Here is a 24,905-nt window from a genome sequence, read left to right on the forward strand (position 1 = left end):
GCAAACTTGAGTAATATCTGTACATATATATATATATATATATATATTTGGAAGAATAAAGTGTACAGTTGTCTTAAAGGACCAGAAGACACATAATTTTAGCCTGCTGGAACATCGCCAGGATATCTGAAGAAAGTTACTGATGTTGTATATTATAAGTCGAGATAATAAATTAGAAACCACCTATTTCAGATACAACACAGAGAATGAAAGAATTATCACAGATTTGGAAAACAGCCCAAAATTTGGAACTGTATAAATAAATACACTAATGGAAATTCCTGAGTGGAACATAAATAATGGAAGGAGTAAAGGTGAAAACAAGACTGCAAATGTTGCTAATATGAATGGCTACAATGTCCTATATGAGCAGTTATCACTTATACCTTAAAACCAGCAACTCGCCTTCCCCCCCCCCCCCCCCCCCCCCTCCCCTTTTTGTGAGGGAGTGAAAGGAATGAGGACAGTACAGTTTGGTATTAGGACATACATTAAAAAATACTGTCATAATTCCTATTAAGATCCTTTTACATAATCTTATTAAAGATAATGTGCTTAAGAATGATTGAGGTTATTTGCAAATATGTGATCCTGAGTCAGTAACTATCTGAATTTCAGAAGGGCCTTTCACCTAAACATTCTGCCCATATTTTCACCAAACATATGTTAAAATGTTTAAATGACAGAATTTCACCTTCCAGGATTGCACGTAGTTGGACTAAGGTATTTGGTCTTTCTAAGGTCATGCCTTTTGTCAAAGAGGCTTAGGTCACTAGATTTCCCTACTTGCATCTGATATCATCACTAGAATGGTTCCTTATTCATTTATACAGGGTGATAAATGGTTAACGCAATTGATTTCATGGCATGTGACCAGTTGGCGAGGCTGGCTGTTGTGTGCATTGCGCAGGTGACAGCAGGTTCACAGTTGTCCTATGGTTTGTCATGTAAGTTATTTCTAACACACATAACATAAACATTAAAAAAGAAAAGTAAATTATTCACGAATATTAAGCAAGGACATGCTGGAACTGATCACTTCATTGTTCAAACACTTCTGAAACCTGCTTAGGAAACTGCTCATTACACATCGGAGTTCCCTCTGAAAAAATGGCAGCAATTTCTTGATGAATATTAGTTTTAAGTTCATCTAAAGTGGGTGGATTTTATTTGTACACTTTCTCTTTTATTGCCCCCTCCCACCGCAGATATAAAAATTGAAGGAGGTTAAACAGTGGAATGAAGGGGCAAGATGTTGTTACTGATAACTCTATCTTGAAAAAGGTCTTGAATTTCCAGTAATGTAGATGGAACCATAATTCAACTGAAAAGAAAGTTTAGTGAGGGTCAATCACTCTGTCATGCATCTTATTCAAATCTGTTCACAAAGCTGCACCTTTTTACAGGGTTATTGGTTTAAGTTCTTGCACTGCACTTATTTTCTAGAGCTGTAATTTCAGTAACTTTCTAGCTGTTTGAACAGAGGCACACAAAATTTCCATTTGTTGAAAAAGATATCAAATTGATTTTCTAGGAGACCTTTCCAGAGCATGTCCAATGTTTTCCATAGTTTCTTCTGTGAGTACTATGTGTGACTATCTATGTTTCCTGACATTAACACCTCCCCTTTCCAAAAATTTATTGATCAATGTATGAATTGTCTTCCGATTAGAAACATGAACATCAGGAAATTATTCTTGAATTAATCTCCTTACTCCATGTGCTGATTCTGTATGCACATATGAATCTCACATGAATAATCTTTGGTGAAGAGAATACTTGCATTTCACATTTTTATTTGAAACACTTTCATGCTATACACTGTTACCTAACAAATACGTGCTACATGCACTAGATTTCTACACCAAAAAAGGCCTCGCAGCAGAGTGGAAATACACTCCCTGCCAGCAACACTGTCTCCTGGATGCCAGGGGGTAACAAAATGCCTTTTCCAGAGATGATCCAAGTTGATAGCCATTTGGATGAAGATGATGTTTACTTGATGGCATCATGTGCCAGCAACACCACCAGCAGAAGTCAGGCAATGGTCATAATATTCATGCTCATCAGTGAATGTCAATATAGAAAGATTTGACCATTTGTTTTATGAATTAAAGGTATTGCTCGAGAATGAGAAACTTTTTTTCAAACAAATTTAAATCATTTATGTTTGACAGTTCCTTCTTGTGCATAGATGAATTTCTGAATATTTGCAGAACCTAAGAGCTTGGAAAACTGATTACTAACAGATTCGAACTCTTGTTCCTCATGCTGTCTGTATAAATTTTATTGGAACAAAGCTAAAAGTTGTCTTTAATATTATAAATTTCAGACAAAGTGGTAAATCAATAATACAAATTACATAAAATAGGTTTGAGCAAAGATAGGTCCCTGATGCGTGTTTATGGCTTTATTTGAGTTACAAGCTTCTGAGTGATTCATTGCAACTGTAGCATCATTGCCTGCCAGAAGCATCTCCTTTTCCAGAGATGATCCAAGTTGATAGCCATTTGGATGAAGATGATGTTTACTTGTTTATTTTATTTATTTATATTTCTTTTTGCATGTAGTCATCAAATGACAGCTTTAGCAAATGTCATATTGTTGCAAAGGCATGATACATATCATATTTGTGTACAAAGGTTTAGTACATTAGGTATTCAACTACAAATTTAAATACAATGTATATACAGCTCAGAATTCTTTCAGTGAATACAGACATTTATTTAAGACAAAAGTCTTTAATTTTGTTTCAGAAGGATCCCCAGTATATGCTTTTATTGATTCTGGGAATCCCTTGTACCACACTGAGCCACTGATTTATGGACTATGGCCTGTTATTTTTAATTTTGTTCTTTGCGTGTAATAACTGCGCTTATTTCTTGTGTTGTGATTACAAACAACATAATGTTTGGGTGTGTCGTCCTGATGGTTCACAAAAAACTTGATATATATATGTGTGTGTGTGTGTGTGTGTGTGTGTGTGTGTGTGTGTGTGTACTGTACAAGTACACATCAGCTCCATCCCATAACTTATAAATGGGAAAATAGTCCAATAGTACACTGTTTATAGCATTTCATTACATACAATTTTGAACAATTGGCTAAGCAAATACAATGCACTGGTTTTATTTTCCTGTACACATAGTTAACATGGTTTTCCTACTGAAGATTGTGAAAACCCAGAAATCATTGAACATTCAAGAATATTATCGTTGGCACTCAAATTTATTTATAAAACACCGCCTTGATACCCAGATTCTGGAAGCACTGTATAAACTGACAGATAATATTTTACGTTTTTCACCAATATCACATACTTATATGAAACTTGGATCCAAACTGCCTAAACAGTTTTGCATCATCCTCATGAGTTCCATAGTTCATGTGTTTTTGATCAGAGACCTCTTTCTCAGGACACTCTTGACACTGGATTAAGGTAAACCTGTATTCTAAACACAGTTCAGTAGTGTGTGCTGTATGTCCAATAATATTTGGGCCAATGAAGCTTGAGTACACTCTTAAGTCTTCCAACAAGTTAATTACAGCTTAGACCATGTGTACACTGTCATAAGAAGGGTTTCCAGCACAGAAGTTGCCCACCTAATTGGTGCACACCACAGCAATGCAATCTGAATGTTCAGCCATCATCATGAGATACAAAACATTGAAGGTCTATCTCATAACGGTTCACCATGGCCAATAACACTAGTTGACAACTGCTACCTACAAATTATTGCTTATTCGTATCACAAGGAGAATGCAGCAGAACCACACACTGCCTTTTCTCAGCCAAGCATGAGCGCTATGTTGACCCAAACAATATGCAAACATCCCGATGCCACATGGCCAATTTAGCCTTTAGGTATCAATTATGAATGACAGAACAATCCCTGCCCCCTTCCAAGCACCACAATATGATGAAAGAAGATGAGTAAGTGACAACTGGGTCAAAAATGTTAGATGACCTTCACCAATGAATGTACAATAAGTCTGACGCCTGCTGATAAGTCACACATGTGTGTGGAGAAACACTGTCAAAAAGTTGGACAAGCTTGAGCAGCAACATCTTAACAATTTTATGAACATGCCAAGGAACATGCAAGTACAAGGTGTGTTTTTTAAGTATGGTCCGTTTTGTTGTAGGCACTGGTAGTTCACACGCATACCACAATGAGTACGTGCGTCGTGTACCAGCATGCCTCTGGAATAACTGTGCTCAGTTTCAGCTCTCTAGCTAACCTGTATGGTTCTGTTCTGTGCTTTCAAAATGTTTAAGACTATCAACTCGCCTGCCGCGTGTGAGGTTCACTCAGTGATATGGTTTTTGTCAGCAAGGAACTTGTGTGCTGTAGAAATTCATCGACAGATTTGCGAAGTGTATGGTGATACTGTTATCAGTGAAAGCAAAGTGCGTAAGTGGGTATGAGAATTCAAAGATGGCTTTGACAACGTCCATGATGAGGACCGTTCCGGTCACACTTCTTTTATTACAGATGATTTGGTGCCTGACATGTTGAGATCAGTGCTTTACAACTTTGTTTCTGAACATCTAAAGTTTGGGAAACTGTGCTCCTGTTGGGTCCCAAAACTCCTAACAGAGGACCACAAAAACCAAATATTTGAGTGTGCGATGAAGTTCTTGACTCGTTATCACGAAGGTGACAAGTTCTTGAGTCAGATCATAACTGGAGACGAAACATGTGTTTTGCATATCATGCCTGAATTGAAGCAACAGAACGTGGAATGGAGACACACATACTCGCCTGTAAAGGTGAAGGCCAAACAGACTCTGTCCCAGCACAAAATCATGGCACTGGTGTTTTGGGATAGGCATGGTGTTTTGTTGGTAAACTTCATGCAACAAGGAACCACTATCAATGCAGAAGCATACTGCCAAACCCTGAGAAAGCTATGCAGAGCGATTCAAAACAAAAGACGCGGCATGCTGACAAAGGGAATTGTCCTTCTCCATGACAATGCAAGACCTTACACTGCAGGTCAGATCCGAGATTTATTGGACAGTTTTGGGTGGGAAGTTTCATACCACCCACCTTACAGTTCTGATCTTTGCACCGAGTGATTACCATCTGTTCCTCCACCTCAAACAACACCTCAGTGGCACCCATTACAATGACGACGACAATGTGAAAACAGCAGTGAACTCTTGGTTATTGGAGCATGCGGCAAGTTTCAATGAAGGGGCTATTTTAAAATAGGTTGAGAGGTATGATACATATTTCAACAAACTTGGTAAATATGTCAAAAAATAGAGTGAACTAAGTACTTTTTGAAAATAAATTTACTTTTTTGAAATAACCTTTCGTTGCGTACTTATGTTCAAATGGACCTTACTTAAAAAACACACCTCGTATGTTGTAAGGCAAGAGGTGGAGCAAATATGATACTGAATGTTGCTTAGTAGTAGTTTTGATTTGACAGAAGTGCAAAGGTCCGCGCTTTCAAACAGAATGCCTTTATTTTATTAGCTATTTTATTTTTATTTCACAGCTTATTCTTCCATTCCCCACTCACCTTGCTCACACATTTTCACAGACAAGCAAGTGACCCAAAACTCTTTTTCAACAGTATATATTATGTTGCATCAAGAGCAATTCCTGTACAGTTGGTATTTATTACAAAGAAACACTTCATGTTGAAGAGTGTTGATATTTGCAAGATAATTCAACAAATAAATTGCAATTGATGCAAATTAATTACAAAGTCACTAGATTCCTGGAGGGAAGTAACACATGTTCACTGTGCACCACTACAATATTACAGTTATGTGTACATAGTGAGTAATTTCGTTTACACAAAAAAATCACCGACAGCCAATCTGAGTGTGTTTCAAGCTCACGGCAAAGGAACAGTACGTATGACATGATGCACATGAAGAGCCTGTTACCTGAGACATACACAGACTGGCTGGTAAATACTATAATGAAGCATACCAGCTTTTCTGAATTGAACTGATGGGAATTCTCTCAGCATATTCCTGTAAACCTCCGGCCTCAACCTTCGCTACTTCCTGTCCTTCACTTACCTACCCCCTCCCTGCTCCTACTCTGCACAATACAGCCTTCCATTCCATCAATGCATCCTACTACTTTTCCCCTTCTCTCCTTTTCTGCTCCCCTTTTTCTGAGTCCTCCCCTGATCGCACCTAGCAGCCCAACCTTGTCTCCACCACATCCCTGCATGCTCCCAAAAGCAGCACTACAACCCCCCCCCCCCCCCCCCCAATGTCTCCCTCTTACCCTCACCACTGGATTGCTGCTCCCATCAGGCAAAGTTAACAATGCAGTCTGGTTGCAGTGGACAGAGACACTGGTTATGTATATAGAGTTGAGCTTGTGTGGATATGTGTTTTCTACTTCAGGAAGAAGTCTTTTGGCCAAAAATTAAAATTTATGGCAGTCTTCATTGTGCCTGTCTGTGACTCAACATTTTCTTTATTTGCCGAGTGCCTGTCTATCCTTTTCATAATACTGTTATTCGTCCTGGACTTTCCATTGTTTGAGACACTGATATTCAGATGACAAGGTGAAGTGTGTCCAAAGGAAGAAAATTGAGAAGAGTCTTCTATTTGGTGTGCAGATTTATATAACCTCCCACATGAGTGGTTCTGTGAATGAAACGCCATAATAGAAAACAGAACAATTAACAAGCAGACAACAGAATGTATCCAGGCAGCCTTAAAGGATGCTGTTTGCAAAGCTGTGTATAAAGTAACAGATATTAGTCCCAGATGAAATGTATTTATCTTTAAAAGAAAACTTTAAAGTGTGGTACTGAATGAGACTTCAAAAAAGTCCTGTATTATACAAGGGATAAAAATATATTGTGCAAAGAAGAGGGAATTGTTTGAAATGGTTAAAACAAACAGAGAAGTAGGAGTGATTACATATTTCACGAAATAGTGTGCTATCTTAAGCAAAGTGATTAAAAATCCAAAAATCACAATGTAATATCCAAAACATAGTAATCTAAATTTATATGGGGTAATACACTGCAGCACCAAAGAAACTGGTATAGGCATGCATACTCAAATGCAGAGATGTGTAAACAGGCAGAATACGGCACTGCAGTTGGCAAAGCCTGTATAAGACGAGTGTCTGCCGCAGTTGTTAGATTGGCTATTGCTGCTATAACAGCAGGTTATGAAGACTTAAGAGAGTCTGAACATGGTGTTAAAGTCGGCACACAAGTGACGGGACACAGCATCTCCGAGGTAGTAATGAAGTGGGGATTTTCCTGTATGACCATTTCACGAGTGTACCGTGAATATCAGGAATCCTGTAAAACATTAAATCTCTGACATTGCTGTGGCCGGAAAAAGATCCTGCAAGAACAGGACCAATGAGGCTTAAGAGACTCATTCAACATGACAGAAGTGCAACCCCTTCCGCAAATTGCTGCGGATTTCAATACTGGGCCGTCAACAAATGTCAGCGTGCGAACCATTCAATGAGACATCATCGATATGGGCTTTTGGAGCCGAAGGCCCATTTTTGTACCCTTGATGACGGCACGACACAAAAGCTTTATGCCTCACCTGGATCCAGCAACACCAATATTGGTCTGTTGAGACTGGAAACATGTTGCCTGGTCAGACAAGTCTCTTTCAAGTTGTATTGAGCAGATGGACGTATACTAGTATGGAGACAACATCATGAATCCATGGACCCTGCATGTCAGCAGGGGACTGTTCAAGCTGGTAGAAGCTCTGTAATGGTGTGGGGTGTGTGCAGTTGGAGTGATATGGGACTCCTGATATGTCTAGATACAACCCTGATAGGTGACACATACATAAGCATCCTGCTGATCACCTGCATCCATTTATATGTATTGTGCATTCCGATGGACTTGAGTAATTACAGCAGGATAATGCGACACCTCACACATCCAGAATTGCTACAGAGTGGTTACAGGAACACTCTTCTGAGTTTAAACACTTCTGCTGGCCACCAAACTCCCCAGACATGAACATTATTGAGCATATTTTATTTTTTATTTACACGTCAAGTTCCGTAGGACCAAATTGAGGAGCAAATCTCCAAGGTCATGGAACATGTCAGTACATGAAATTACAACATAAAAGGAGTAACAGATAGAAATAAAACGTTAAGAACCCTTAAAAAGTCAGTCCATAAGTTTAAGTAAACACAAAAAACCATACAAGAAGAATCAGCTTACTTTTTCGAGGAACTCCTCGACGAAATAGAAGGAGTGACCCACGAGTAAACTCTTCAGTTTTGATTTGAAAGTGAGTGTATTACTTCCAAGATTTTTGAATTCGAGTGGTAGCTTATTGAAAATGGATGCAGCAGTATACTGCACACCTTTCTGCACAAGAGTTAAGGAAGTCCGATCCAAATGCAGGTTTGATTTCTGCCAAGTGTTAACTGAGTGAAAGCTGCTTATACTTGGGAATAAGCTAATATTGTTAACAAGAAATGACAATATGTATATATTTTGAGAGGCCAATGTAAAAATACCCAGACTCGTGAACAGGGGTCGACAAGAGGTTCATGAACTTACACCACTTATTGCCCGTTTCTGAGCCAAAAATATCCTTTTAGAATGGGAAGAGTTATCCCAGAATATAACACCATACAACATAAGCGAATGAAAATAAACAAAGTAGACTACTTTTCATGTTGAACGATCACTCACTTCAGATACTGTTCGAATAGTAAAAATGGCAGCATTAAGTCTGAACAAGATGCTGAACGTGGCCTTTCCATGACAGTTTACTATCTATCTGAACACCTAGAAATTTGAACTGTTCAGTTTCACTAATTGTATGCCCATTTTGTGAAATTAAAACATCAGGTTTTGTTGAATTGTGTGTTATAAACGGTAACAACTGAGTCTTACTGTGATTTAGCGTTAAGTTTATTTTCTAAAAGCCATGAACTTAGATCATGAACTGCATTATTTGAGGCCGAGCCAATGTTGCACACAGCTTCTTTTACTACCAAGCTAGTGTCATCATCAAACAGAAATATTTTAGAGTTACCCATAATACTAGAGGGCATATCATTTATATAAATAAGGAACAGGAATGGTCCCAACACTGATCCCTGGGGCACCCCCCCCACTTGACTGTACCTCACTCAGACCCCACATCACAGCTGCCTGTTGCTAAAGTATGAGGTGAACCAATTGTGAGCTACTCACCGTATTCCAACTTCTGGAGCAGTATTTTGTGATCAACACAATCAAACGCCTTAGTTAAATCAAAAAATATGCCTAGTGTTTGAAACCTTTTGTTTAACCCATCCAGTACCTCAAAGAGAAAAGAGAATATACCATTTTCAGTTGTTAAATGACTTCTAAAACTGAACAGTGCATTTGATAGAAAATCATGTGATATAAAACGATCAATTATCCTTACATACACAGCTTTTTCAATAACTTTAGCAAACACTAATGGCATAGAAATGGGTCTAAAATTGTCTACATTATCCCTTTCTCCCTTTTTATAAAGTGGCTTTACTACTGAGTACTTTAATCACTCAGGAAACTGACCATTCCTAAAGGAAAAATTATAAATATGGCTAAGTACAGGGCTAATATGTGCAGCACAGTACTTTAATATTCTACTAGGCATTCCATCATATCCATGAGAATCCTTAGTCTTCAGTGATTTAATTATTGACTCAATCTCCCCCTTGTCTGTATCACAGAGGAGTATTTCAGGCATCAATCTCGGAAAGGCATTTGCCAAGAAAGTTATATGCCCCATAGAAACTAAATTTTTATTTAATTCACAAGCAATGCTCAGAAAATGATTGTTAAATACTGTACACATATCTGATTTATAAGTAACAGAAGTATTTTTACTATGAACTGACTTTATATCATTGACCTTGTGCTGCTGACCAGACACTTCCTTCACAACTGACCATATGGTTTTGATTTTATCCTGTGAATTAGCTATTCTATTTGTGTACCACATACTCTTTGCCTTCCTAATAACATTTTCAAGCACCTTAGAATACTGTTTGTAAGGGGCTACTGCAGCTTGATTGTGGCCACTTCTAGCATTTTCATATAATGCCCACTTTGTTCTAAATGACATCCTTGTCCCACTAGTCAGCCACCTGGTCTGCCTATTACTGCTAGTACCCCAATTAAAACGTTCTAATGGAAAGCAACTCTCACAGAGCAATGTGTTAAGGAAAGCATTATATTTATCATCTATGTTATCTGCACTATAAACATCCTGCCACTCTTGTTCCTTGAAAAGTTTTAAAAAACTCTCTACTGCTGTTGGATTAACTTTCTTACATAGTTTGTAATTACATGAGACATTTGTTTAAGTACAAAAATCTTTTAGTGTTAAAATTTGTGCATCTTGGTCTCAAAGGCCATTCACCCTTTTACTAACAGAATGCCCATCTAGTAACGAAGAATGAATAAAAATACTGTCTATGGCTGTGCTACTGTTCACCTGCACCCTAGTTGGAAAAAAACACAGTCTGCATCAGATCATATGAATTTAGGAGATCTACCAACACCATTTATCTTGCACCATCATACACAAAATTTATATTGAAGTGACCACATATAACTAATTTCTGGTACGTCCAACAAAGTGAATCAAGAGCCCGCTCTAGCTTGAGAAGAAATTCTCTGAAGTCAGAGTTAGGGGACCTATAAACAACAATTAGAAGTTTAGTTTCAGTAAATTCAACTGCCCCTGCACAGCATTCAAATATCTGTTCAGTGCAGTGCTGTGTTACGTCTATGGACTCAAATCGAATACTGTTTTTACGTACATAGCCACTTCCCCACCCTGCAAGGAACTCCTTGAAAAACAACCAGCTGATCTGTATCCCAGTAAAGGAAGCCTCTGAAATGTCAAATCATTTAAGTGGTGCTCCGACATACCAAAAATTTCAGAGTCAACATCTATAAGCAGTTAACTAACTTTATCTCTAATACCTCTTATTTTTTGATGAAATATGCTAATTTTTTCTCTACTTGGAAACACGACATCCTCTGAAGGCGAGCCCTTAGTTAGAGGAACTTCCTATAAGCAGGTATAATATCAGGTGACTTAATCTAAAAAAGGTGCACCTCTAACACCAGTTACTACAGGAATTTTTCCATGTCTGGCACACCTTGCAATGTGCTGCTCAGAAGATATCTCCACCTCCTCATGCTCTTATGGATTTATGACCAGCTCTGCAGGATTTATGGTGTCAATTCCCTTCGGCACTATTCTAGACATTAGTCGAGTCCATGCCACATTGTGTTGCAGCATTTCTGCTTATTTGCAGGGCCCTACTCGATATTACGCAGGTGTACCAGTTTCTTTGGCTCTTCAGTGTAGTTAACAGAGAAACAAATCACTTAATAAAGGTGAGGACCTTGTTGTTAAGGAAAACAGCCAAATAAATGATAGCAACCAAATAGCCAACATATTTGATAATCATTCCTTCAAGTAGCTTAGAAGACTCTCATGGTGTATACAAGAAGCCTTGCCTCATACATATGGAAAATTTACAAGTCATCCACGCTCTGTGAAAAACAATTAAGAAATTAATCCCTGAAAACCTAAAACTCTCACAGAGTTGACAATATCTCAAGAAGAGCACTAAAATCCTATTCTTCTGATACATGCCATGTAAAAAGCATTTGACTGTGCAGTTTGCAGCACCCTCCTAGAGAACCTCAAATACAAGGGTATCAGATATTTTGCTGATAACTGGTTTTCACCCCATCTTACTGAACTCATGCAGAGGATCACGTTAAGAAACACAGGAAGTGTATGCAATGAAACAGCATCTTCAGAAAGGGGTATAATTACTAAAAGTGTACCAAAGGGATCAATAATTGTCCCAGTTATACCTAGTTATGTATAAATGACCAGTAACCTCATCCCCCCCCTCCCCCCCAAATCTTTAAGGAACTGAACTCCGGTGTATACAATAGCTTCAAATTTCTGATTACTTTACGAGTGTGTTAATGGGTTAAACATTTAACATTAAGCATGCAAGTAGATGCTTTAGAGAGTTTCAGAGAGAGCATTAGGGAACAATGGACAAGAACAGGGGAAAGAGATACAGTAGAAGTAGAATGGGTAGCTTTGAGAGATGAAACAGTGAAGGCAGCAGAGGATCAAGTAGGTAAAAAAATGAGGGCTAGTAGAAACAGAAGAGATATTGAATTTAAGTGATGAAAGGAGAAAATATAAAAATGCAGTAAATGAAGCAGGCAAAAACGAATACAAACGTCTCAAAAATGAGATCGACAGGAAGAGCAAAATGGCTAAGCAGAGATGGCTAGAGGACAAATGTAAGGATGTAGAGGCACATATCACTAGGGGTAAGATAGATACTGCCTACGGGAAAATTAAAGAGACCTTTGGAGAAAAGAGAACCACTTGTATGAATATCAAGAGCTCAGATGGAAAACCAGTCTTACGCAAAGAAGGGAAAGCAGAAAGGTGGAAGGAGTATATAGAGAATCTACACAAGGGCAATGTACTTGTGCACAATATTATGGAAATGGAAGAGGACGTAGATGAAGGTGAAATGGGAAATATGATACTGTGTGTAGAATTTGACAGAGCACTGAAAGACCTAAGTCGAAACAAGGCCTTGGGAGTACACAACATTCTGTTAGAACTACTGATAGCCTTGGGAGAGCAAGCAATGACAAAACTCTTCCATCTGGTGGGCAAGATTTATGAGACAGGCGAAATACCCTCAGGCTTCAAGAAGAATATAATAATTCCAATCCCAAAGAAAGCAAGTGTTGACAAGTGTGAAAATTACTGAACTATCAGTTTAATAAACACTGTTGCAAAATATTAACATGAATTCTTTACAGACGAATGAAAAAACTGGTAGAAGCCAACCTCAGAGAAGATCAGTTTGGATTCCATAGAATTATTGGAACACGCAAGGCAATACTGACCCTATGACTAATCTTGGAAGATAAGTTAAGGAAAGGCAAACCTACATTTCAAGCATTTGTAAACTCAGAGAAAGCTTCTGACAATGCTGACTGGAATACTTTCTTTCAAACTCTGAAGGTAGCACGTTTAAATACAGGGAGCAAAAGGATCTTTACAATTTGTACAGAAACTAGATGGCAATCATAAGAGTCGAGGGGCCTGAAAGGGAAGCAGTGGTTGAGAGGGGAGTGAGACAGGGCTGCAACCTAACCCCAATGTTAATCAGACTCTATATTGAGCAAAGAGCAAAGGAAACAAAAGAAAAATTTGGAGCAGGAATTAAAATCTGTGGAGGAGAAATAAAAACATTGAGGTTTGCTGACGACACTGTAATTCTGTCAGAGACAGCAAAGGACCTGGAAGAGCAGCTGAATGGAATGGACAGTGTCTTGAAAGGAGGATATAAGATGAACATCAACAAAAGCAAAACAGTGATAATGGAATGTAATTGAATTAAATCAGGTGATGCTGAGGGAATTAGATTAGGAAACAAGGCACTTAAAAGTAGTAAATGAGTTTCGCTATTTGGGAAGCAAAATAACTGATGACTATCAAAGTAGAGAGTATATAAAATGTAGACTGGCTATGGCAAGGAAGTGTTCCAGAAGAAGCGAAATTTATTAATATTGACTATAGATTTAAGTGTCAGGAAATCTTTTCTGAAAGTATTTGTATGGAAGTGAAACATGGATGATAACTAGTTTAGACAAGAAGAGGGTAGAAGCTTTCGAAATGTGATGCTACAGAAGAATGTTGAAGATTAGATGGGTACGTCACGTAACTAATGAGGGGCACTGAATGGAACTGGGGAGAAGAGGAATTTGTGGCACCAGTTGACTACAAGAAAGGATTGGTTGGTAGGACATGTTCTGAGGCATCAAGGGATGACCAATTTAGTATTGGAGGGAAGTGTGGAGGATAAAAATTGTAGAGAGAAACCAAGAGATGTATACAGTAAGCAGATTCAGAAGGATGTGGGTTGCAGTAGTTATTCAGAGATGGAGAGGCTTGCACAGGATAGAGTAGTATGGAGAGCTGCATCAAGCCAGTCTCTGGAGTGAAGGCAACAACAACAACAACAAGCATGCAAGTGAGAAAATGTTTAAAAAAGATTTGAAATTATGTTTAAAGTTTGTTGGAAGTTGCTATACACTCTCACTATCAGACACTGTGTAAGCAGAGTCTGGGTAAATTGCTCTCAATTTTAAGAAAAAGCTAGTTTTTCATGCATCTCACTATTTATGTTGCCATGTCTCCTGAACGATGTATCATAAAGTGTTCTAACTTGCAGGTACATTCAGTGTTATATGTGGATAGTTTCTGCAAAAGTGTTATGAACTGAGTTAGTAGTAAAGATGAAATAAATTTAGAAGTCACATCTGACGCTACTGTTTTACTACCTGAATAACAAAGTCTAAGAAGCAATAAAAAGTTTTTCTTTCGTCATTCTGTGCAGCATGTCAGCAAGAAACAGTCTGCTAAAGTTTTGCGATTATGTATAAAGTTTGCTGAAAATTGTGAAGTGATCTCACACTCAAATACTGGAGAATATACTCAATGTCATTTAAATGCCAAGAGTTAAAGACATACATACAGTTTCTAACTGTAATACCGGGTGAGTCAGTGTTGCCTGTTATTTTTTACTCTAGTAGTAGCGATTGGGTTAGTTTAGTCGAGGGTCATGGTTGGGCTCAGATTTCCTCTACAGCAGCAGTTTAGTTACAATGGAGAGTTGAACCACCAACAATATGTGCTCGTCATAGACACACCCTTTAAAAATGCAGAATCTGTTATCAGCACTTGCAGGAAGTTCCAGCTCCAATTTAACGGCACGCATAATAGTGCAATTCCTACCCGCAGTACCATTTTGCTGCCGGTTATGAAATTTTGTGAGACTGGTTCTGCAATGTGGAGGGTAGGAAGGAGGGAGGGGGGGATGAACAAGAGGCAATGAAAAGATGGCCATGTCACCTGAAAACATAACATTGAAGTTGCGCATCATGCAAATTAAACAGAGCCCCAGCCAATCTGTGAGACAACATACTCAGTCTACTGGGTTATCAAGTTCATACATCTGACATATTTTGCCCATTCTAAACTCTCATTCCTTCAAAACTGCAATTGTTCAAAAGTTGAAGCCTCAAGATTTTGTGAGGAGGAGACATTTTGCTGAAGTATTGAGAGAGGTGTAGGAGGAAGAACCAAGGATTTCAGATGACACTCTTTTTTTTTCTAAATGTGTTAATGAACAAAACTGTCATTATTATTGCCCAAACAACTCTCACCAACTACACCTGCGTCCATTGCATCTGTCATAGGACTTTATTTCTTTGAAAAATATAGGAGAGCTTTCACCATGAACTCTGATCATTATTTTACAATGGTGCATGAATTTCTCATTTCGGAACTTTGGAGCTGTGGTGCAAAATCATCAAAATGTTTGGTTATCGCAAGGTGTTGCAACAGCTCACAGTTAAAATGTGTGTTTAGTCAAAGAAAGGAAGTTGTTTCAGGGGAAAGTGATATCCAACAGAGGAGATGCTGCCTGACTGTCTGGCTGTCCTAATCGTAGTCCATGTGGCTGCTTCATGGTGTTTTCTCAAGAACAAAGTGTACATCAATAAGCCACATATTGTGCTTCAATTATAGAATGCTACTGAGCAGAGCAAGAGAATCATGTTACAGCCCATAACATGTTGACCAGAATAATACAAACTTTACACAGAGGATTGATGAACATGCTTAAAAAAAAAAAAAAAAAAAAAAAGAGGGCCAGCACTTACTGGACATTACGTTTCACAAATGAATCATTTTGTCCAAATTAACATATAAGATGGAAACTGTTATTCACTGTGTAGCTTCTGAAATAAAAGAAGTTGCTACATCTTGAAATGCCACTGTGTATTATAAATTCCAAAACCATCAGCTAAAGCTGACTCACCCTGCACTTGCCTTATTGTATTAAACCTTTAACATAATATTATATTTCTTATTGGGTCGCTAATGGCAACATTTAAAATTCTTAAACTCACACAATAACTGTATGAAATACTGGAAACCATTCAAAAGTCCATTTACAAGCTATCATCACAAACTTATGAAGTTGAATATTTTTTGAGATGTTTAAAAAATGAGTAACAGTAGATCATGTAAAAATATTATGAATAGTTGCTACTCACCATATAGCAGAGATGATGAGTTGCAGATAGGTACAATATAGAGACTGTCACAAATATACCTTTTGACCAGTATGGCCTTCATCAAAATTAGACGACAGACACACACATACGCACTCACACAAATGTAACTCACACATACGTGACTGCAGTCTCCAACTGCAGTGTGTATGTGTGTGTCTGTCATCTAATTTTGAGGAAGGCCATACCGGCCAAAAGCTATATTTGTGACAGTCTCTATATTGTACCTATCTGCAACTCAGCATCTCTGCTATATGGTGAGTAGCAACTATTCATAATATTGTTACATGATCTATTATTATTCATTTTTAAACATCTCAAAAAAGATTCAACTTCATAAGTTTGTGATGATTTTGTGATACAAGCTTGTAAATGGACTTTTGAATGTTAACTTATGTGCATATTAACAGTTTTAACTTCATAGTAATATAGACAGTTGAGAGTGTTATCTGAAATCAACAAATTAGAGTTAAGGACTAACATGAAGTAGAAGTTGATTTGAACAAAAGGAAGGGCAGTGACTTTTTCCAAAGTAGCTGGTCTCCTCACCCCCCCCCCCCCCAACCTTATGCATGTAAAAATATATGAGTGGACTAGCACTTGGCAAAAAGACAAGGGCTAGTAGAAATCCTTGGGTAACAGAAGAAAAATTGAATTTAATTGATGAAAGGAGAAAATATAAAAATGCAGTAAATGAAGCAGGCAAAAGGGAATACAAAAATCTCAAAAATGAGATTGACAGGAAGAGCAAAATGGCTAAGCAGGGATGGATAGAGGACAAATGTAAGGATGTAGAGGCTTATCTCACTAGGGGTAAGATAGGTGCTGTCTACGGAAAATTAAACAGACCTTTGGAGAAAAGAGAACCACTTGTATGAACATCAAGAGCTTTGATGGAAACCCAGTTATAAGCAAAGAAGGGAAAGCAGAATGGTGGAAGGAGTATATAGAGGGTCTATACAAGAGCGATGTACTTGAGGACAATATTATATGGAAGAGGATGTAGATGAAGATTAAATGGGAGATACGATACTGCGCGAAGAGTTTGACAGAGCGCTGAAAGACCTGAGTCGAAACAAGGCCCCGGGAGTAGACAACATTCCATTAGAACTACTGACACCCTTGGGAGACCCTGTCCTGACAAAACTCTACCATCTAGTGAGCAAGATGTATGAGACAGGCGAAATACCCTCAGACTTCAAGAAGAATATAATAATTCCAATCCCAAAGAAAGCAAGTGTTGACAAACGTGAAAATTACCGAACTATCAGTTTAATAAGTCACAGCTGCAAAATACTAATGCGAATTCTTTACAGATGAATGCAATAACTGGTAGAAGCCGACCTCGAGGAAGATTAGTTTGGATTCCGTAGAAATGTTGGAACACGTGAGGCAATACTGACCCTACGACTTATCTTAGAAAATAGATTAAGGAAAGGCTAACCTACATTTCTAGCATTGGTAGACTTAGAGAAAGCTTTCGACAATGTTGACTGGAATACTCTCTTTCAAATTCTAAAGATGGCAGGGGTAAAATACAGGGAGCGAAAGCCTATTTACAATTTGTACAGAAACCAGATGGCAGTTATAAGAGTCGAGGGGCTTGAAAGGGAAGCAGCGGTTGGGAAGGGAGTGAGACAGGGTTGTAGCCTGTCCCTGATGTTATTCAATCTGTATATTGAGTAAGCAGTAAAGGAAACAAAAGAAAAATTTGGAGTAGGTATTAAAATCCAGGGAGAAAAAATAAAAAGTTTGAGGTTCGCCGATGACATTGTAAATCTGTCAGAGACAGCAAAGGACTTGGAAGAGCAGTTGAATGGAATGGACAGTGTCTTGAAAGGAGGGTATAAGATGAACATCAACAAAAGCAAAACTAGGATAATGGAATGTAGTCGAATTAAGTCGGGTGATGCTGAGGGAATCAGATTAGAAAATGAGACACTTAAAGTGGTAAAGGAGTTTTGCTATTTGGGGAACAAAATAACTGATGATGGTCGAAGTAGAGAGGATATAAAATGTAGACTGGCAATGGCAAGGAAAGCGTTTCTGAAGAAGAGAAATTTGTTAACATCGAGTATAGATTTAAGTGTCAGGAAGTCGTTTCTGAAAGTATTTGTATGGAGTGTAGCCATGTATGGAAGTGATACATATACAATAAACAGTTTTGACAAGAAGAGAATAGAAGCTTTTGAAATGTGGCACTACAGAAGAATGCTGAAGATTAAATGGGTAGAGCACGTAACTAATGAGGAGATATTGAACAGAATTGGGGAGAAGAGCAGTTTGTGGCACAACTTGACTAGAAGAAGGGACCAGTTGGTAGGACATGTTCTGAGGCATCAAGGGATCACAAATTTAGCATTGGAGGGCAGCGTGGAGGGTAAAAATCGTAGAGGGAGACCAAGAGATGAATACACTAAGCAGATTCAGAAGGATGTAGGTTGCAGTAAGTACTGGGAGATGAAGAAGCTTGCACAGGATAGAGTAGCATGGAGAGCTGCATCAAACCAGTCTCAGGACTGAAGACAATAATATAAAGCACTTGGCATAAGTTTGGCAGTATGCTTTATAGAAGAATACTTCAGTAGGTGCTTCTGCTGTTACTCTGTAACTTAGCTCATTCCACCTCTGAATACATTACTTTGAGATAAAGAGTTATGGAACACTGTGTGTGAATGAATGAATTATTTATGAGGAATGACATCTATTTGATTTGCTTGTAACATCATTTTTGCTGCAAAGGATATGATAAACCACTGTTAGCAAAATTTGTCAACTATTTTCTTACCGAGAATAAAACCTTCTCCTGTATAACTGAGATGACAAAAGTTATTGGATAGCAACATGCACATACAAAGATGGCAGTAGTATCATGTACACGAGGCATAAAAGGCCAGTGCATTAGCAGAGCACTCATTTGTACTCAAGTGACACATGTGAAACAGTTTCTGACAAGATTATGGCTGCACAACAGGAATTGAGAGACTTTGAACGCAGAATGGGAGTTGGAGCTAGATGCATGGGACATTCCATTTTGTAAATCATTAGGAAATTTGATATTCTGAGATCCACAGTGTCAAGAGTGTCCCGAGAATACCAAATTTCAGACATTACTCTCACCACGACAACACAGTAGCCAACAGCCTTCTCTTAATGACTGAGGGCAGCATGTTTGCGTAGAGTTATCAGTGCTAAGAGATAAGCAACACTGCATGAAATAACCACAGAAATCAATGTGGGATGTATGATAAATGTATCCATTAGAACAGTGTGGTAAAATTTGGCAGTAATGGGTTATGGCAGCTGATGACTGACACAAGTGCCTTTGCTAACAGGTTGACATTACCTGTAGCATCTCTCCTGGACTCGTGACCATATTGGTTGGATGCTACATGACTGGAAAACCATGACCTGGTCAGATAAGAGTCATTTCAGGTAGTAAGAGATGATGGTAGGGTATTAGTGTGACATACACCCCATGAAGCCTTGAACCCAAGTTGTCAAAGAGGCACTGTGCAAACTGGCAGTGGCTCCATAATGGTGTGTGCTGGTTTTGCATGGAATTGATTGGGTCCTCTGGTCCAACTGAACCAATGCCCAGAAATCATTGCCTGGAAATGGTTATGTTCAGCTATGTGGCGACCATTTGCAGCTATTCACAGACTTCATGTTCCCAAACAATGGTGCCATGTCACCAGGCCACAACTGTTCATGACTGATTTGAAGAACATTATGAACATTTTGAGTTAATGATGTGGCACACAGATCACCCAACATGATTCCCATTGCACATTATGGGACATAACTGAGAGGTCAGGTCGTGCACAAACTCCTGCACCAGCACCACTTTCGCATTTATGGACAGCTGTAGAGGTAGCATGCCTCAATATTTCTGTAGGGACTTCCAAGGACTTTTTGAATCCGTGCCACATCGAGCTGCTGTGCTACATCTGGCAAAATGAGGTTCTACATGATATTAGGCGGTATCCCATAATTTTTGTCACCTCAATGCATACTCCTGGAACTCTGTAGGAAAGCACTCATATTGGTGCAGCTGAATCTGGTCTGCCTACTGAACCAGTTGTAATTACTTCCTCTACTATCACTTCCATTTAACAAGAGTGTTTTTCATTCCACTGTTATGAACACTTTTTCCAATATAAAATGTGTGTTTTGTGTGGAAAACCCATAAACTTTCAAACTGTATAGGGCTGATACCTGGCATTTCCACCACACATAACGGCAAAATTATTGTCATGAGGGGCAAGAGCAAATACTAATTTATAAGGAAATGCAAACAATATTTACCTCGGCAGTATTTTGAAGAGAAATCCTGAATTGCTTCATCTACTTCAATTGAGCTACGTAGTGCCAAAAGCGATGGTAGCAGGGATTGTAATGTTTGCGCAAAATGACGAGCATTATGTCTTTCAACATCAGTGTATTCCTCACGAACCTGAAGAGAAAAATCAAATTAACAGACATATTGTGAATGCATATCAAACTGTAATACATTTTAATAACTTTCTGAGCCAGATTACTAAATGAAGATATAAAAACTCTGTAGTAATAATGGAAACTTACTCGAAGATCCTAGAAAGATGAATACTCTTACTTTTCACATCACGTCATCTGACCTATAATTCTTGACCTTACAACAGCTGGTACTCTGTCATCTTCAGGAATTAAAACTACAGACTGCCAAGAATGGCAATGTGTTCTCCTTAGCTTTTCTGAAGCAGTGAAGGCTAGAACCTTCCATAAGTGAATTGAGTTTATATTTGGTTTGCAAGTTCAGTCAAGCATCCGGCAACAGATCCAGCCCCATGGCATCACAGACAGCAAGGAGGCTGTACCATCACTGAAACTGCCACTCCCATCTTCCTATAACCTATGAAAATTGTTATTTTTTTTTTCTATGTAATCAAAGTCACTCCCATGACCCGTCCAGCGTGTAACCTGATCTGTCTTGAAACTGTTGTGCATTATTTGAATCTCAGCTGCCACCTTTGTAACTGAATACCTGTAAATTGTAGCATACAACATTATTGTCATTGTTTCCAGCAGTACTTTGCAGCCATTCCATTCACAATGTTGTACCAAGGCTGACTTATTTAGTCCCTTTTCTTTGTGATGTGTGTATTCAGCACAGTGCTCAGCAACACTGGGAATTGTTTGTCCTATGTAAATATTGCCACAATCTATGTAATGTCATATACAATGGGCACAGTGAGGCCTCAATCTCCAGAATGGTGTGGAAAGTAAGTCTCAAGCCATATTTCGGAGCAAGCATCCTATCTTTGTAGACATCATGCCACAGTACAATACAAATTCTGTCTTCTTGGCATCTTCAACTGCAACCTTTGCTGGTTACACCAAAAGCCTCTGACATATCTATAATGGTGCAATGGTTATCATTGAAAATATGACTTAAATACTAGCATCCAGGCTCAAGTTGGTCATCCCTAGAAATCATCTACGCCTTATGCATTATAGTGTAGCCTGAAATGACAGCAAAGTCAGCCTGTAAATCAGTGATACAAAGACTACACTGACAGAGTTGTTGACACCAAATGTACATACAGTACACATGCCGGTTAGAGAATGGAATTTATATAAGACAGACTTCAAACACCTTGGAATATAGTTCTACACTGGGTAACAGCACGGGACTATGCAAGAGAGCTCAATGCTGTAAAGAGGGCCACTTGCAGCAATACAATGACACAGCATTGCACCACGGGCCTGCAGAGGGCTGATAGTCATTGCCCATCTAATTACTGAAATCAGGGACACTTCAGCTCATGGTACATGTGGCATTTGTAGCAGCAAAACCATGAAAAACTCACTTTTGCACATAATAAAGATCAGCCATCCAGCCAGGCATGCCATCGAATCAGCAAGTGACCAAGTTGGTGTATGTCACTGAGTTGGCTTCTGCCATGAGATCATTCCAATCCAGTGTCATCTTCAAAGGACCACCTGGTAAGGTGTCCAGCTACAACCTGAAGGACTGAGAGTCAAACTGAGGCCCTCCGAGGAACCAAGCCATTGGCGCACCTGCTAGCAACAGTCGCTACCAGTCAGTCATCTAATACAGAATGGGCAGTGTCAGCCTACAGCATCTGCAGTGATGCAGCTCAGCCACTGGTGGGGGATATTTACTTTACAAGGTCATAACATGCCTGGGCCACACCGAGCATAACAGCTTGTGGTTGTCTAGTAAGACACTTCTACACTGGGCTCATGGGTCTAGGCCCTCCTTCCAGCACTGCCAGACGTGGGCTTGAGCTTATCATTTGAACTATTGGAGAAATGAAGGGATTGTAATGCCTTCAAATAATTTTTGACGGGGCCCAATCCACCTCACTCCACCAGAGAACACCCACAATCTCTAAAAATGACAATAAGTTGAAGGAAGAGATAAAAAAAATCTGTGATTAGTTCCAGCATCACTATAGGGAAGAGGAATTCAGTGTATTGAAATGTCAAAAGCTGCTCATATTTCATCACAGAATCTTTTTGGTCCAGTGTTTGGAGACCACAGACCACAGTTCTCTGACCAAAAGCTGTGCTGAGAAAGAAGACAAGAAGACCTCTAACAGCAGAGAATGTTATGTTGCACATGACAGAACACCAAGTGAAAGATGTCTTCATTGAAAAAATCCACACAACATGAAAACTTGGCAGGAAACTATGGAAACACGGTTCACTGGAAGATGCAATCAACTGTGAGTAAAAAATCAGTTTAATGCAATGCAATAAGACAGTTATTATGAATTGTGAGGTCAAAACATGACAGCTGGATATGTACAAGACATGTGGAAGCATTTATATAGGGTGCTTATAAATGAATGTTGGGGTTTTAACACTTTATAATATTTATTACATTAAACTTACAGTTATAAATGATATGTCAAATGAAAGAGCAACTCAAACAGTTTTACCAAGAACCTCACTGGCATAGCAAAGTAGTACGCAATTGGTTGAACTTCACTGTGCCCAAGCACTCAATAGGTCAACAGGGGCCCCATGACAGGGCTTGCTAAGCATGGCCTCCACGTTCACCCGACCTAACGCCATGCGATTTTTTCCTTTGGGGCTTCATCAAGGATCGTGTCTACATGCCTCCGCTACCAGCAGACCTCCCTGAATTAAGAAACTGGATTGAAGCAGCTGTTGCTACAATCACTGAAGACACACTTATCAACGTTTGGGAAGAGCTCAGCTATAGGCTTGATGTGTGCTGTGTGACAAATGGTGCTCACATTGAACATTAATAAGGTTCTTGGCAAAATTGTTTGGGTTGCTCTTTCATTTGACATATCATCTATAACTGTAACTTTAATATAATAAATATTATAAAGTGTTAAAACTCCGATGTTCATTTATAAACACCCTGTATTTGCACCTAAATTGGATTGGAGTAACCACTTGTCTGAATGAATTAGTTTTGCACCACATGCTTGCTTAAACAGCTTACTTCAAATTTGACATACAATAATACTGGAACATCACTACTGCCTGGAAATCCTGTAATTCCCCAAATGGCTTGTGCAGTCTGCTTTACCTTGTTAGTAAAAATGCAATTTAGTTAAAAGTTATGGTAAAAACTTAAGGTTAACAACATTTCAGACAAACAGGACCAATTATATGCCTAATAAATAAAGAATGACAGAAATTTCATAATACCAATTTATTTTTCAATATAATACCCGTGTATACTACACTTAGGGCCACACTCAGATAACTTCTGCAAACCATTCAAATAAAAGGTCTTCAATTTCAAGTCCAACCAAGCACTCACAGCATCAATCACTGGATCATCATTGTCAAATCGTCATCCTCTGATGTCATTTTTTATGTTTGGGAATATGGTGGATGATGTAACAATTTGTCCCCGCAGTCACGCAGAGTTTCCAATGTTGTCAGGGCTTTGTGCACCAATGCATTGTCCTGATGAAAAAGACCTTGCGTGCCAATTTTATGCGCCTTTTTTTCTTTATCTTTTCTCTCACACAGCGCACAAGAGTGTAGTATGACACATTGACAGTTTTGCCCTTTTGCAAGTAATCCACCATAATTATCCCTTCTGCACCCCAGAAGACCACACCATCACCTTACGGGCTGATTTTTTCACCCAGAATTTTTTTGAGGTAGGGGATGAAGGACATTTCCATTATTGTGACTATTGTTGTGTCTCAGGATCAAAATGGTGAACCCATGTTTTGTCCATTGTCACATACCTTGCAAGAAAGCCATCTTCATCAGCTTCAAATTGGCGGATGATTTCTTCACAATACTGCACACGCTCCCATCTCTAATCTGTATTCAAGTCTTTCATCAAAACCCACAGAGATGAAACTTTCTGCATTACCAAAATATCCACAAGAATGTCACAAGCACACCCATGGGAGATTCCAAATGTGATTTTAATGTGGTGCACATTGTTCGATGATTCTGTAAAATCATATCACGAATTGAAGTCACTGTTTCATCAGTGGCAACGGTGGCAGGCCTTCTGCACCTTGACGCATCTTCCACACATGTTCTTCCATGTTTGAAATTGGACACTCAGTTTTTTGCTGTTGCATAAGATGGAGCACTGATCTTAAGTGTATTCCACATGTCCTCTGCAGTTTCCTTGGGTGTCATTCCCTTCAAATGAAGGTATTCAATCACAGCACAGTTCTTGATTCTCTCGATATTCCGCATTTTGCTTACACTACAGT

The 24,905-nt window shown here is 38.8% G+C and overlaps 1 protein-coding gene across 1 annotated transcript in view; it reads right to left on the reverse strand.

Annotated features, from left to right (window-relative positions):
• The window catches only part of LOC126458432 (brefeldin A-inhibited guanine nucleotide-exchange protein 3), a 325,613-nt gene that overhangs the window by 115,944 nt on the left and 184,764 nt on the right, over positions 1-24,905 (reverse strand). Inside the window, exon 12 of the mRNA XM_050095487.1 lies at positions 20,482-20,629. Within this exon, the coding sequence (XP_049951444.1) occupies positions 20,482-20,629 (148 nt within the window). The remainder of the gene's footprint in view (positions 1-20,481; positions 20,630-24,905) is intronic.

This window comes from Schistocerca serialis, chromosome 2 (assembly GCF_023864345.2).
Source record: "Schistocerca serialis cubense isolate TAMUIC-IGC-003099 chromosome 2, iqSchSeri2.2, whole genome shotgun sequence".
Classification (NCBI taxonomy): domain Eukaryota; kingdom Metazoa; phylum Arthropoda; class Insecta; order Orthoptera; family Acrididae; genus Schistocerca; species Schistocerca serialis.